At 54.0% G+C, this 12,047-nt stretch overlaps 6 protein-coding genes and 1 non-coding gene across 7 annotated transcripts; 5 read left to right on the top strand and 2 right to left on the bottom strand.

Annotated features, from left to right (window-relative positions):
- Positions 1 to 138: 138 nt before the first annotated feature.
- VTJ04DRAFT_6376 (uncharacterized protein) lies at positions 139 to 1,168 on the bottom strand (the record flags this gene model as incomplete). Its single annotated transcript, XM_069364588.1, has 2 exons — positions 139 to 1,069; positions 1,128 to 1,168. 2 exons carry the CDS (start codon positions 1,166 to 1,168, stop codon positions 139 to 141), a joined length of 972 nt encoding a protein of 323 aa, XP_069218400.1.
- Positions 1,169 to 2,314: 1,146 nt separating this feature from the next.
- VTJ04DRAFT_6375 (uncharacterized protein) lies at positions 2,315 to 3,517 on the top strand (the record flags this gene model as incomplete). The annotated part of the gene is made up of 2 exons (XM_069364587.1): positions 2,315 to 2,487; positions 2,563 to 3,517. The coding sequence occupies 2 exons, from the start codon at positions 2,315 to 2,317 to the stop codon at positions 3,515 to 3,517; spliced, it is 1,128 nt and encodes a 375-aa protein (XP_069218399.1).
- Positions 3,518 to 4,124: 607 nt separating this feature from the next.
- VTJ04DRAFT_6374 (uncharacterized protein) lies at positions 4,125 to 5,051 on the top strand (the record flags this gene model as incomplete). Its single annotated transcript, XM_069364586.1, has 3 exons — positions 4,125 to 4,202; positions 4,331 to 4,773; positions 5,030 to 5,051. 3 exons carry the CDS (start codon positions 4,125 to 4,127, stop codon positions 5,049 to 5,051), a joined length of 543 nt encoding a protein of 180 aa, XP_069218398.1.
- Positions 5,052 to 7,070: 2,019 nt separating this feature from the next.
- Positions 7,071 to 7,142, top strand: VTJ04DRAFT_t88. Its single transcript has one exon. It is a non-coding gene; the product is annotated as a tRNA-Thr (tRNA).
- Positions 7,143 to 7,474: 332 nt separating this feature from the next.
- On the top strand, positions 7,475 to 8,927 carry VTJ04DRAFT_6373 (uncharacterized protein; the record flags this gene model as incomplete). The annotated part of the gene is made up of 2 exons (XM_069364585.1): positions 7,475 to 8,507; positions 8,584 to 8,927. The coding sequence occupies 2 exons, from the start codon at positions 7,475 to 7,477 to the stop codon at positions 8,925 to 8,927; spliced, it is 1,377 nt and encodes a 458-aa protein (XP_069218397.1).
- A 797-nt stretch (positions 8,928 to 9,724) lies between these two features.
- VTJ04DRAFT_6372 (uncharacterized protein) lies at positions 9,725 to 10,037 on the top strand (the record flags this gene model as incomplete). The annotated part of the gene is made up of 2 exons (XM_069364584.1): positions 9,725 to 9,832; positions 9,891 to 10,037. 2 exons carry the CDS (start codon positions 9,725 to 9,727, stop codon positions 10,035 to 10,037), a joined length of 255 nt encoding a protein of 84 aa, XP_069218396.1.
- Positions 10,038 to 10,080: 43 nt separating this feature from the next.
- VTJ04DRAFT_6371 (uncharacterized protein) lies at positions 10,081 to 11,991 on the bottom strand (the record flags this gene model as incomplete). Its single annotated transcript, XM_069364583.1, has 1 exon — positions 10,081 to 11,991. The coding sequence occupies one exon, from the start codon at positions 11,989 to 11,991 to the stop codon at positions 10,081 to 10,083; it is 1,911 nt and encodes a 636-aa protein (XP_069218395.1).
- Positions 11,992 to 12,047: the final 56 nt, after the last annotated feature.

Raw genomic sequence — 12,047 nt, 5'->3', positions numbered from 1 at the left:
AATATCCATCGGTTGGCGTCTTGGATAGTGACTTGATACGGAGTATACATCTCCCTGGAAACCAATGGATGACGCAGTACTCTACTCGCCCAGATTAGATTAGCATACCTCATGGGAACAAGATGCCAATGTCCATGGCTATGTTCCCACGGTAGGTCTCCTCTCGGCCATCATCTTCCTATACTGCGCCACCACGCTTTCCCGAATGCTCTGCAGCTCTTCCCTCTGTCTCAAACTGCCCGCCGACTTGGGGATGTTCTCAACCTCCACCGTAGCTCCCCCCACCAACGTCTTCTTGGGAAGCTTTAACTCAGGCGGGGCCTGAGCGACATCGTGAAGCCCAACTTTCCCCTCCCCACGTCGCTTCTTTATCTCTTCCCACGGATCACCCTCTGGCTCTGCAGCCTCACCAAGATACCGCGTCCTCTTCCCCTTCTTCTTCTTCTTCTTCCCCGTTCCCGCACCCTCAAGCTCTAGCTTCCACGACACGCCGAGTTCAGCTTCCCTTTCCATCTCCTCCTCTTCAGCCTGCTCAAGCTCTTCCTCACGGCGCTCCTTGATCTTGCGATCTATCTCGCGCCACTCGGCATAGATGTTCTGCATCTTCCGCTCTTTGCGTGTCTGCCAGACCTTGATCCCAAGAGGGTCTTTGCCGTTCTTGACGACAGTTTTAGCGACGAGCCCGCTGACGGGTAGGGCGGCGTCGACGCGTCGGTTGAACTCGGCAAGGCTCTCGCCAGGCCGGATTTTGAGCTCCTCTTTGGTGGTTGATCCTGAGGCATCGGAGGTGGCTGCGGCGGCAGGCTTTTTAGCCTTCTTCTTATTTCCCTTCCCGCCAGCAGCATCGTCGCCATTGTCAAGGTTGTTTCGTGGGATCCTGCCCTCAGCTAGGGCCATCAAGCGCTTGAACGCGCGGGGAGCATCATCGGGGTCGGAGGCACGTTTCCTCTTCTGTCCGGCTTTCTTTGCTGCCTCGCTCGCCTTCTTGTTGGCGGTCTTCTTCGCATTTTTCTTGGAAATTGTAGTCGGTGGAAGCGGTTTTGCGATCTGTGTCGGAGGAAGGTCGAAGCTGGGAATCTTGTCAGTCACGTCGTCCAGGGAATCGGATGCAGTGAATGAAGCCTTACGTAGATTCGTCCTTCTCTCGTCGTGTGTGCTTGTGAGGCATCTTGGATAGCTTGGATCAGCAATGTTCGCTGATCGTGACGCTCGTAACCCGATGTCGAAACACTGCGGTTTACGACTTCACCACCAACTTGTCGGAGGTTCTACCTTAATCAACATCCATTGCCGAAAATCTTTCCCCACACTAACCAGCGATAAGATAACGCGGTATGAGGGTTAGGGTTGCTGGATCGTCACAGCCAACCTTCCCCTGGGCGGTTCCTCACCCACCTCCACGGGTGGGCCTTGCATCATCACGAATCCTCACCCCTCTTTCTTTGACCGCCCCAACTTGACAGGATTCGAGATTACATCCTTCGTTCAAGACACACCACGGCAATAGCATTGATTTTTAGGGCCCATTTTTCTCAGTTAAACTTCCCTACCTCACACAGTAGAGTGCCGGTTCTTTCCCACGGTTTCCAGGTGTTAGAACTCACGTGGAGGCACCGAGGTCAGAGTATTGGTCCGTCCGAAGCCCGGGCTGACCGCTGACATCGATTCCCGAATTCTGGATGGGAAATCCGATTCCCGCCTTTTCGTTGCCATGCATGATGGGAGCTGCAATGCGACCAGGAACCTCTCCGACTCGACGACCAAAGCCGTCGACAACGGGCCGGCATATGCAGCATGTTGTTGTCCCGTCCGTGATTCAGAGTTCGCCATCTGTACTGTCCTGAGAGTGCCAGGTATTGTTTATAAGCACCTTGCCTACCCACAAGCGACGTCACTCATCGACCCTTGCTCCAAACCATGATAGTTTCTTCATCTCTATCTCCCTCCTGCTGTGACTTCATTGTCTCAGTCGCAACCTTCGAGCACAAGGTCAAGAACCTGGAACAAACTCTCAATTGCTGCCAACCCCTCTCAACACGAGTAATACGGATTCTGGCTGCCGCAAGCCATTGACGCCGAAGTCATGGGATCCGCAACGGTGGGCCGGGTGGAGGTCAAGGACTTGGAATCCGGGACAGCCGTTAGACAGCTCAACGCGTTCACAAACACTAGTCCGGTCTCCGCTGGAGTTCGCTCGCTGCTCTCCGGCGGCGGCTCAGCGACCCCAGACATCTTCAGCACTAGCGCAACGGTCCAGATAGACCCCTCTTCACGACACAAGCCACTTCCCCTCATCACAAGGTTTCGATCCATCATGGCTTCTTGGATGTCCCAGAAGTCGGTTACCAAGGTCGAGTACATTCCCGTTGCCCAAGATGACCAAGAGGACCAACGAAGCGGGATTGGTAACGGCAACACCATGATGTCTTCCCACAAGCGGAGACACAGATGGTTACAATCTACGTGCATGCTCGGCGTGGCTTCGCTGTGAGTGACCAAACCAAACTATGGCTCTTATTCTTCCTGTGTCACCAAAAAGACACCGGTTGACCCAAGATGCAGTTCGCTCGGCCTTCTTGTTGCCGATGTTGGTAACAAGATAGGTCGTAGTCTCGCAGAGATGCGCCGGCCCGATCCGTTTGAGAATTGGGGCAAACCGGGCACCGGTACCGAGGACCTGGCCTGGTATCCGACTGACTTTCTCCGCGACGTCATCCCCGTCTCATGCCACTCCCATAACGACTACTGGCGTAAAGTCCCATTATTCTCAGCCCTATACGCCGGGTGCACAGGCGTCGAAGCGGACGTCTGGCTGCGCAACGGTGACCTCCTAGTCGGGCATGAGAAGTCGGCCCTGCAACCCAATCGGACCTTCCAGTCTTTGTATATCAACCCGCTGGTGGACATCCTCACGAGGAAAAACCCCGAACCTGTCTCCTCCGAGTCCTCAGCTAGGGCGATGGGTGTCTTCGACACCGACCCCTCAAAGACTCTCGTCCTGCTGGTGGACCTTAAAACCGACGGTCCCACGACATGGCCCTGGGTCATGAAGCAGCTCGCACCCTTGCGTGACAAAGGGTGGCTCAGTTACTACGAGGGAGGCCAGTTCCACCAGCGGCCCATCACGGTGGTCGGCACAGGCAACACACCGTTTGACCAAATCATAGCCAGCGGAGAGCCGCGCGATGCCTTCTTCGATGCGCCTCTTGACAAGCTCGAGGGCTCCTCGTACAACTGGACAAACTCGTACTACGCCAGCGTCAGCTTCTGGAAGGCCGTAGGAGCCGTCTGGTGGAGAGGCCGGCCGAGCGATGGTAAATTGGCCGCCATACGCGCCCATATTCGTGAAGCGCGAGAAAGGGGGCTTGTCTCGAGGTACTGGGCGCTTCCTGCGTGGCCGATCCATATTCGAAACCACCTTTGGAAGTTGCTTGTTGAGGAAGGGATTGGGATGTTGAACGTGGACGAGCTCGAAGCTGCGACTAAGCAGGATTGGACGAATCCAGTGACGTTCTAGAAGAAGATATGTCGTCTGTTAGGTTGTTGTTATATGGATTTCCATCCTATGGCAGCTCATCACTTCCGTGACAGAGGTCAATTCTGCGAAATGGCCAAGGAACACAATGCGCCTGGACTGAGGGGATCCGTAACTCTGCATGAAATGTGGGTGTGGCTGCCACAGATGCCTATACTCGTACATACATAGGTAATCTGCCGCGTCTAGAACCACTACATCATCACAGTGTTATTTCCCGGTCTGGCTCTGGGTGTCTACCGAGTCTCCGAATTATCGCCTGCGGGGACGTTGGCCGACGGCTCCCGAGATTCCACCAACAAATGTGGGGTTGATGAGCTCATCACGTAACAGCTCAACCAAGTAGCCAGCAACAGGGACGGGGAAGCGAGCCGGATGAGATGAGGGGTTGTACAGGCTCACCTGAGTCAATCACAACAGGTTTTCCAAGTATTTAAGTGGCTGCTTGCACTGGAGGAGGTTGAAGAGGGGAACAAGACCATAGCAACGATATGCCGAGGCGCCTACAATACATACATCACGAACACTGCACTCACGGCAACACCCCGGGATCACTGACACTAACGCCATCTTATCAAAACGTGACATCATGACAGACTCACAGCGAACCCGCCGCAACTCCATCATCCGCATTGCCGAGCAGCGGCAGAATCTCGCCTCTCTGGATGTAAGGCAGAGCACTCACTAGATGCATAGGACTGACCTCCCGAATCCCATGCTTGATTGTCTTCCTCACCTGAGAAACAGACACTATGCATTGTACGACAGGTAACAGACTAACATACCGCTGGCTAGTCCTCCATAATCGACCGCCTCCCAAGCTACTCCGCGGCCCTCTTCGAAGCCAAAACAGCCAAGCGTCTCACCTTTGAAGATATCGCTCGGGCGCTGGGTCGCAGCGAAGTCGCCGTGGCCGCCATCTTCTATGGCCAAGCGCGCGCGTCGCCCGAGGAAGTCGCTCGCCTGACAGAATTTCTAGGCATCCCGCCCGAGACCAACATCGCGGCGCAGATGATGGGGTTCCCCGACCGCGGACGTTGCGGGCCCATGCCGCCCGTGGAACCGCTCATCTACAGGCTGTATGAGATCGTGCAGAACTACGGGTACGCGTTCAAGGCAGTGATCAATGAGAAGTTTGGGGATGGGATTATGTCGGCGATTTGCTTCAACTCCAAGGTGGAGAAGGAGGTGGATGAGACGGGCGCGCCGTGGGTGGTGATCACGTTGAAGGGGAAGTGGTGAGTATCTCCCTCCTTTCTCTCCGTCCTCTCTCGTTGCTCGTTCTCGAGTATCTCCGTCTGGATAGAGCGTCTGTCCTTGGGCTTACGTTTGGCGTCTTACGTTGAACAACCATTCTCTTTTGCTCTAGCAAGCTATCGGGACAAACAGATGGTCAGAGTCAAGGCGGCTGGACTCAGCGAACCGCCTTGAAAAGCTTCATCTTTGACTTACCGTCCATGGATTCGGATAATTCCGCTGACCAAATACCTCTAGGCTTCCCTTCAGTCGATTCTAGGCCACGCAGGAGAAAGACGCATCTGCGAGGGAGGTCCCTTGGGGTTTGTTTACTTTGTCCTTGACGGGAACGAACATCCCACATATCCCCGGACTGAGCAGCATGCAATGTTCAACAGACCCTGGGAGGCAAATCGAATTTCCTTTCAGTGATAGTTCATGCTGAATGAATGAAAAGCTTTTGTTGCATCAACCCCGTGCTCTAGAACGGGTTGTCGTTGTTGGGGTGCGGGTCGTGACATCAAAAGGGGAAGTCAACAATACTAAGCGGTTCAGGGGGGACAATACTAAGATCGGCGCCACACCGACACAAACCTGTATGCCATGCGCGCTCTACGAACATATCCACGCAATATGTTTGCCTCTCTAGCCTAGGATCAAAGAATGTGATTCCAACTTTGTTCCTCGAGGCGGCCAATCCATCCAGGGTTTGAGTTCCCCTGAGAGCGTAGAACGGCCTGCAAGCCGTCTGTGACCCCTTGCAATCAAAGGAACAATACCAAGGAGATAATATCAAGATTCCGTCTGCAGGATAAGAGCCATGTGGGAGTGTTCTCCTGTTGTTTGTTCAACAAGGATTCGAGGTAAAGAACATCAAAGCATTCCACAGGGAGACAGGGCGTGTACAGACAACAGGCTTGGAGAGCAACACAGTCTACGACCAGGAACAAGGCGGGTTCACAACCACCAAGTTCAACACCCAAGAACCCCCTCGAAAAAAGTATAAGAAGACCCTCCTCCTCCGGCCCCAGGTCGAGTTTCTTACTGCTCTCCATCCCATCATCAAACAATCGTCAGCTTCTCTAGCAACAACAACCAAACCAACAATCAACATGCAGCCCACCGCTAAGACCAACTTCAACGCCTACTGCATTGTCATGTAAATGACAACCGGGGCAACCCGGTGCGAACGGCCGCTCGAGGCGCCGCACCTCCTGCCAACATCTTGAGGCCCTAGGAGCGTCCTCTTGACCTCCTGGGCTGCTTTAGAAGACAACATTCGACCACCCTTCTTCTTCCAACTTGACGACAAGTTCGACAGAAGCCCGGGCTTCCCTCCAGTCTTCCGTCGAAGGATTCCCAAGAAGATGGGTTCAGGAGATGCCGTCTCGTCGACCCTCGACCGCTTTTCACCAACCGTCGGCCGGCTCTCACAAACCTTTTTCGTCACCGCCAACCCGACAAACTTCTCAACACATTGCATTCTTTTCGCTTCTCGGCAAACCTTTTTTCGACTATCACGGCAATTTCAGGCTCTGGACGATCGGAGGAGAGCGGATCACAGACACGGCGCGCAACCCTGATGGTTTCCAGAGGGGTGTGGATGTGGGACGAACATGTGGATAGGGGGTTCAGGCTCTCTCTCAGCTGTCAACTCACCTGAATATTTCGGGCTTGGGATTGTTGTGGATTTTAGAGGGGATAGGTAGAAATTTGAGACCGGTTCGACATACTTGATCTGCTCCCTGACCTGTGAAACGTGTATCTGCTCCATGAATCTGCGATATGTCTTCATCAGTCGTAAACACCATCATGGTGAGGTCAGCTTGGCACATTGTATACGGATATGGTGCTTCCAAATTGTTGACAGAAAGTCAGGAGTTACTAATATCGCTGGCATGTGTTCCCCAGGCCTGAGCCCCCTAGTGCATCTTTACACTCCACACCCAGTGTCATGTAGAGCATCACGCAGATATCTGCCGTATGGTCAGACTCCGTTCAGTGTCACCAGTCTTTTGGCATCTAATTCCTCGAGTGCTCGACCTGTCGCTTGCTCCAGGGGCGATGCCAACTGCTGTAAAATAGGATTCCAAGGACCGAACTTAGACATGGGATTCCAATCTCAGGATCTCTCTCACAAGGAAACCCGAACCTTCGTTCCCAATCAGACTTATACAGCTCGCCCGACACATCAAGATCGTAGTTCAAAGAGATAAACGTACCGTTGTGGGTGGTCCGCTTTGACAGAGCCCTACTCATAATCCGCCCTGAGCCTAGTGCAACATATCCAATAAGCGAAGCCCGCATGGCTCAGTGGTAGAGCGTGTCACTAGTAATGACAAGGTCGTCAGTTCGATTCTGGCTGTGGGCAAAGGCGCATAGCTTTTTCCATCAAATTCCTTTTGTTGCGATGTGTTATTTTTTTTGTGACTTTCTTCATTTTGCATCAAGAGTTCCAGAACATCAAAGTTACGATTGCTTTGCTTGCCTGGTTCATGGCAGTGATCTGCGCCTGCTTGATTCTTGTTTCCCGCGTCAAGTCAATGACACGAGGGTTAGGGTCGTCGTTGAGACAGCCCCACTTTGTTTTCTTATCTCTTATCGTTAACCGTCGCAAACGACCAAAAAAAGTTTCGGCTCTGGAACTTGGAACTTGAGATTGCTGCAGCATACTTCAAATTCCCATATCCACCAACCGCAACCATGGCGAAGAAGAGCACAACACAATCCCCCAAGGCGGGCTCCAAGCCCAAGTTACAAGCAATTAACGGCAAGCTGGTCGACAAAAAGAAGGACAGCAACAGGAGAAAGTCCGCCGAGGAGCCGACTGTCGAACAGATGGATCTTGACAAGAAGGAAGAGTCGGAGGACAAAGACAGCAGCAGCGATGGAGAGGAGGAGGTTGTCAAGGCCAATGGCAGTGGCAATGGCAAGAAAGACAAGGCTGGCAACGACTCCTCGAGCGATGAGGACAGTGAAGACACCGATGATGACAGCGACTCGTCAGACGAGAGCGGCGAAGACAGGCCCGGTCACCACATCGATATTGAGGCGATAGACGACTCAGAGTCGGAATCAGAACTGGATTCTGATGGCGAGGACGCAGGAGCCAAGCTTGACCAGAAGGATGACAACAAGGATGACACCAAAAAAGAGAATGAGAAAGAGGGCGATGAGGACGAGGAGGACGACGAGGAAGAAGAAGAGATCGACGTCGAAGAACTCGAACCCGAAGACGAGGAAGATGAGGAGCAAATTGCCGCCGGCACGCGCGTGCGGCAAACCATCAACAACAAGGAAGCCCTTCTCACCTCCCTCCGACGGTTTGCGCTCGAGACCGACCCCAAGAAGGTGCCCTTCGCCTTCCACCAGACCGTCGTCTCGTCCAAGCGCACCGAAGATTCGATCCCGTCAGTGGAGGACGACCTTCAGCGAGAGCTTGCATTTGTCAACCAGGCACTCGAGGCGGCGCGGCTGGGCCGGGCGCTGCTCCGCAAGGAAGGCGTCCCCTTCACCCGCCCGACCGATTACTTCGCCGAGACAGTGCGCAGCGACGAGACCATGCAAAAGGTGCGGGCCAAGCTGGTCGAGGAGGCAACAGCCAAGAAGGCGGCCGCCGAGGCCCGCAAGCAGCGCGACTTGAAGAAGTTCGGCAAGCAGGTTCAGGTGCAGAAGCAGCTCGAGCGCGCCAAGCAAAAGCGCGAGGCGTTGGAGAAGATCAACATGCTCAAGAAGAGTGCGTTTTTTGGCCCATTCCATGAGACCCCCCTCCCCCGGTTCGATATATCCATACTAACGCTAACTCTTCACAGAACGCGCCGAAGGCGGTTCCTCCAACCTCGGCGCAACCGAAGCCGACGAGCTCTTCGACGTGGCTGTCGACAACGAGCTCGGGACCTCCTCCTCCAAGAAACGCAAGCACGACGGCACCGATAAACGCAGCGCCAAGCGCCAGCGCAAGGACGCAAAGTACGGCTTCGGCGGCAAGAAGCGCTTCTCCAAGTCGGGCGACGCCATCTCGTCGGGCGACCTGAGCGGGTTCAACGCCAAGAAGATGAAGAGCAACGGGTTTGGAGGCGCAGGCAAGAAAAAGAAGGCGGTGAAGGCGCCGAGGCCTGGGAAGAGTAGGAGGAAGAGTATGGCTGCGAAGAGGTAGAGAGTCGTCTAGAGGGAAAGGGTGTGGATGTATATGTGTTGATATATAGGGTGAGGTGTGAATGCCAGGCTGGGGTAGCATAATAGGCACAAGCGCAATATTGATTTGTTGTCTGCTCGGTATGCCCAGCTACCTGTTGATTATAGTTGAACACGTAAAAGCTATGTTTGAGATTTGTGTGGTTTGATAGTTGAGAAACAAACTGATGTTTACAGAGACATGTACACTCTAGTAGCCATCTTCCTACTCCTGTAATCTGATGTATCATGCATCGACCTACAAATTTTACGACGCTGGGCACATTTTCTTTAGTTCCAAAGGCATTGCGAACGCAGCTGCATACCTGGTAAAGCAAACTACGGTATCTTAAGAGGCCTACGAAGCATCTCTCTGGACAATACCCCAATGCTAATGGAAGCAAGCACAAGGAACCAACGGACGTTGTCTTTTGGTCCTATAGCATGAAAGCCTCAATATCACGAAGCCATGCGAAATGAATCTTCATAAAGTCATTCCACGCCCTATGCGGCGGTGCACTGCTAGCAGTAAAATCAAAGCCTAGGTCCAATGTGATAACCCCTTATAACCAATTGACTGACTGGACGACGAACCAAATGGATGAAGCAAGGAATCATGTGGGAGGCCATTCCCAATCACCATGCAAGGTAATTACACCAAACGCAGAGTCCAAACGTCGCTATAAGTGGATGATGGTGTTTCATTGCATACAGGATGTGTTGTATGAGACCAAAAACCAGCGAGAAAGTGTATAAACAAAGTAACGGAAAGTAGAGGAAATGCTTGTGGTATCGTGCTACGCCAACCATGCTCATCATCGGCCAAGAGAGAGAGAGAGAAAAGATTGCGCCCATGCTACCGTATTCCCCAACCTTGCAATGAAAACTGTGCATAGAGTCCCCATTTCAGTAAACATTAACGCTCTAACGCCATGCAACGGAACAGAACGCCGTGAAGAAAAGCAAAGAGGCTTGGATCGACCGCGTGCAGAGTGTGTATATCCGGGGAGGAGGGCAATTGAAGAGAGAAAGGAGAGCCCTGGGGGTATCAATAAACAAGGATGATCTCCCAGATGAACAACCCCAGCAGTGAAGGCCCGAAACAGAAATGTCGTGTGCCGTCCTTATGGTCGCTGTCATTGTTGTCCGGAGGGATGGGTGGGAGGAGCAGCAATGCACCAGTGCCGATGGTACGCCCAGGCACTCTTCTGGCACTCCTTACTGCAGTACTTTGTCCTGCGGCAGCGACGGCACTTGGCAAATTGCCGGGTGTACTCCTCCCACTTGCCACACTGGTAATAGGCGCACTGCCGGATACCGCCGCGGCTGTCATCCTTCCGGCACAGATTCCTCATAACAACCCCGGCCCAGTATTGCATATCAGTGCTGTGGTACCTAACCGTGAACTTCTCCACCAGCGGGAAGATGTTCACGTCATTGGGCAACAGGTACTCCTCCTCCAGGTTCTCCTCCTCCTCCTCGAGCTCGCGCTCAAGTTCGTCGAGGTCGACGCCGTCGAGGACCTTGATCTCCTTGCCAATCCTGAGCTTGGGGACGAAGTGACTGTGCTGGAAGTACTTGCGGAGGTTGCAGTACTTGGAGACGTAAGCGAGCAGCTGTAGCGACATCAAGACGTCTTCCTCCCTTGGCATGGCAGCGATCATCTGAGGGCTAGGGTAGACCTGGCGATCAAGGAGATAGCGCGGGACGTTTGAGTTAGCCATGGTTGGCGGCGGCTGGTTTGTCAGGGTCGGACGCAGGCCCATTGGCGCAACCGGCCTCGGTGTGTTGTTTGCAGTGACGCTCGCATCCACCGGCCCCTGGTGGGTGATATTAAAGGTCCCAGCCTCCTGGTTCTCAGACACTGTTGTTGATGCCTCCAGCTCGATGGCCCCAGTGGACATGATGCCCTCACCATCTTCCACGGCAATCTCTTGGACACTGACGGTAGTCTGAGCCTCCCCTGTACCAGACATCTCAGCATCAGGCGAGTCTGCTGAGGCGATGCTGTCGCCGTGAGCATCGTCTGGCTCAGCCGCAGTAGAGTGTTGGTGGCGGATGGATGGCCTCCGCCTGGTCTGAGTTGTTGTCGTCGCTGTTGTCGCTGTTGCTGCCGTGGTCGTCGTCGCGAGCATAGGCATAGAGGTTGGCCGTACTGTCGGGGATCGAAGCTGCGGTGGCGGGAGGGGTGTAGTGGGAGACGTTGGTTGCGAGGTTGCTGGAAGATGGGAAAAAGCGCGGGTGGCCCCAAGACGGTCGAAATCCCGGACCGGCCTTTGTCGAATCCAGTCGTTCGTAGGATCCATCGAAGGCACAACCGGCGCAATTGGTTGGGTTGCAGCAGATGTCGGGGAGGGCATCACGTGGTGAGATGGGCGGTGGGCAGTCAGTGGAGTCCTATCGGCAGGGGGCGTGATCTGAAACTGAGTAACGGTGGGTGTGGCGTCGATCGTGGATTGGATAACAGTGGCCGTCGATGGCCCGGCGAGGGCTGCCGAGACATCAATTGATGGAGGTGGAGGTTGTCTGCGGAAAGAACGTTGATCGATGTCGGGGGCGCCGGTCCTCGATGAGAAGCTGGACGACTTATGAACCCGGTGGCTGCTGCTATGTCGGTGACGATGGTGGTCCGACTTCTTCGCCTCCTCGGTCTTCTCGCGAATCTTCTCCACGACTTTCAGGTAATTGTCGAGGATTGTAGCGACGACCGGCAGAATATCCGCCTCAACGACCCTGGTCCGGACGGCCTCTGTGCCCCTAACCCCGATATTGACCACACATTGAAAGGCCAGGTTCCATTTCCACATATCCATCATATCCTTATTCCGGCCCTCCTTGAGAATGCAGACCAGCCGCTCGATCCCGCCATCGACAGTCAAAATGTCGCGGATCCTACCCGACGAAGTGGTGAGATAGGCGAGATGGTTAAGAGAATTGATGAGAGGGAGGGTCGAAGTGCAGTCGAGGGCGCGGCGGTCATACAAGGCCGTGGTGATGCCCACGCATGCCTTATTGGCACTGGGTATGCTGAAGTTGGCTTCCCTCATGATGACCCGGTGCTCTAATTTGGTCGGGGAGACGCGATTTGATCAGATGTTGTGGT

The sequence above is a fragment of the Mycothermus thermophilus genome (genome assembly GCF_041956435.1).
Source record: "Mycothermus thermophilus strain CBS 625.91 unplaced genomic scaffold VTJ04scaffold_4, whole genome shotgun sequence".
Lineage (NCBI taxonomy): Eukaryota > Fungi > Ascomycota > Sordariomycetes > Sordariales > Chaetomiaceae > Mycothermus > Mycothermus thermophilus.
The sequence above is the reverse complement of the archived record's forward strand: the minus strand, read 5'-3'. Positions and strand labels throughout refer to the sequence as shown.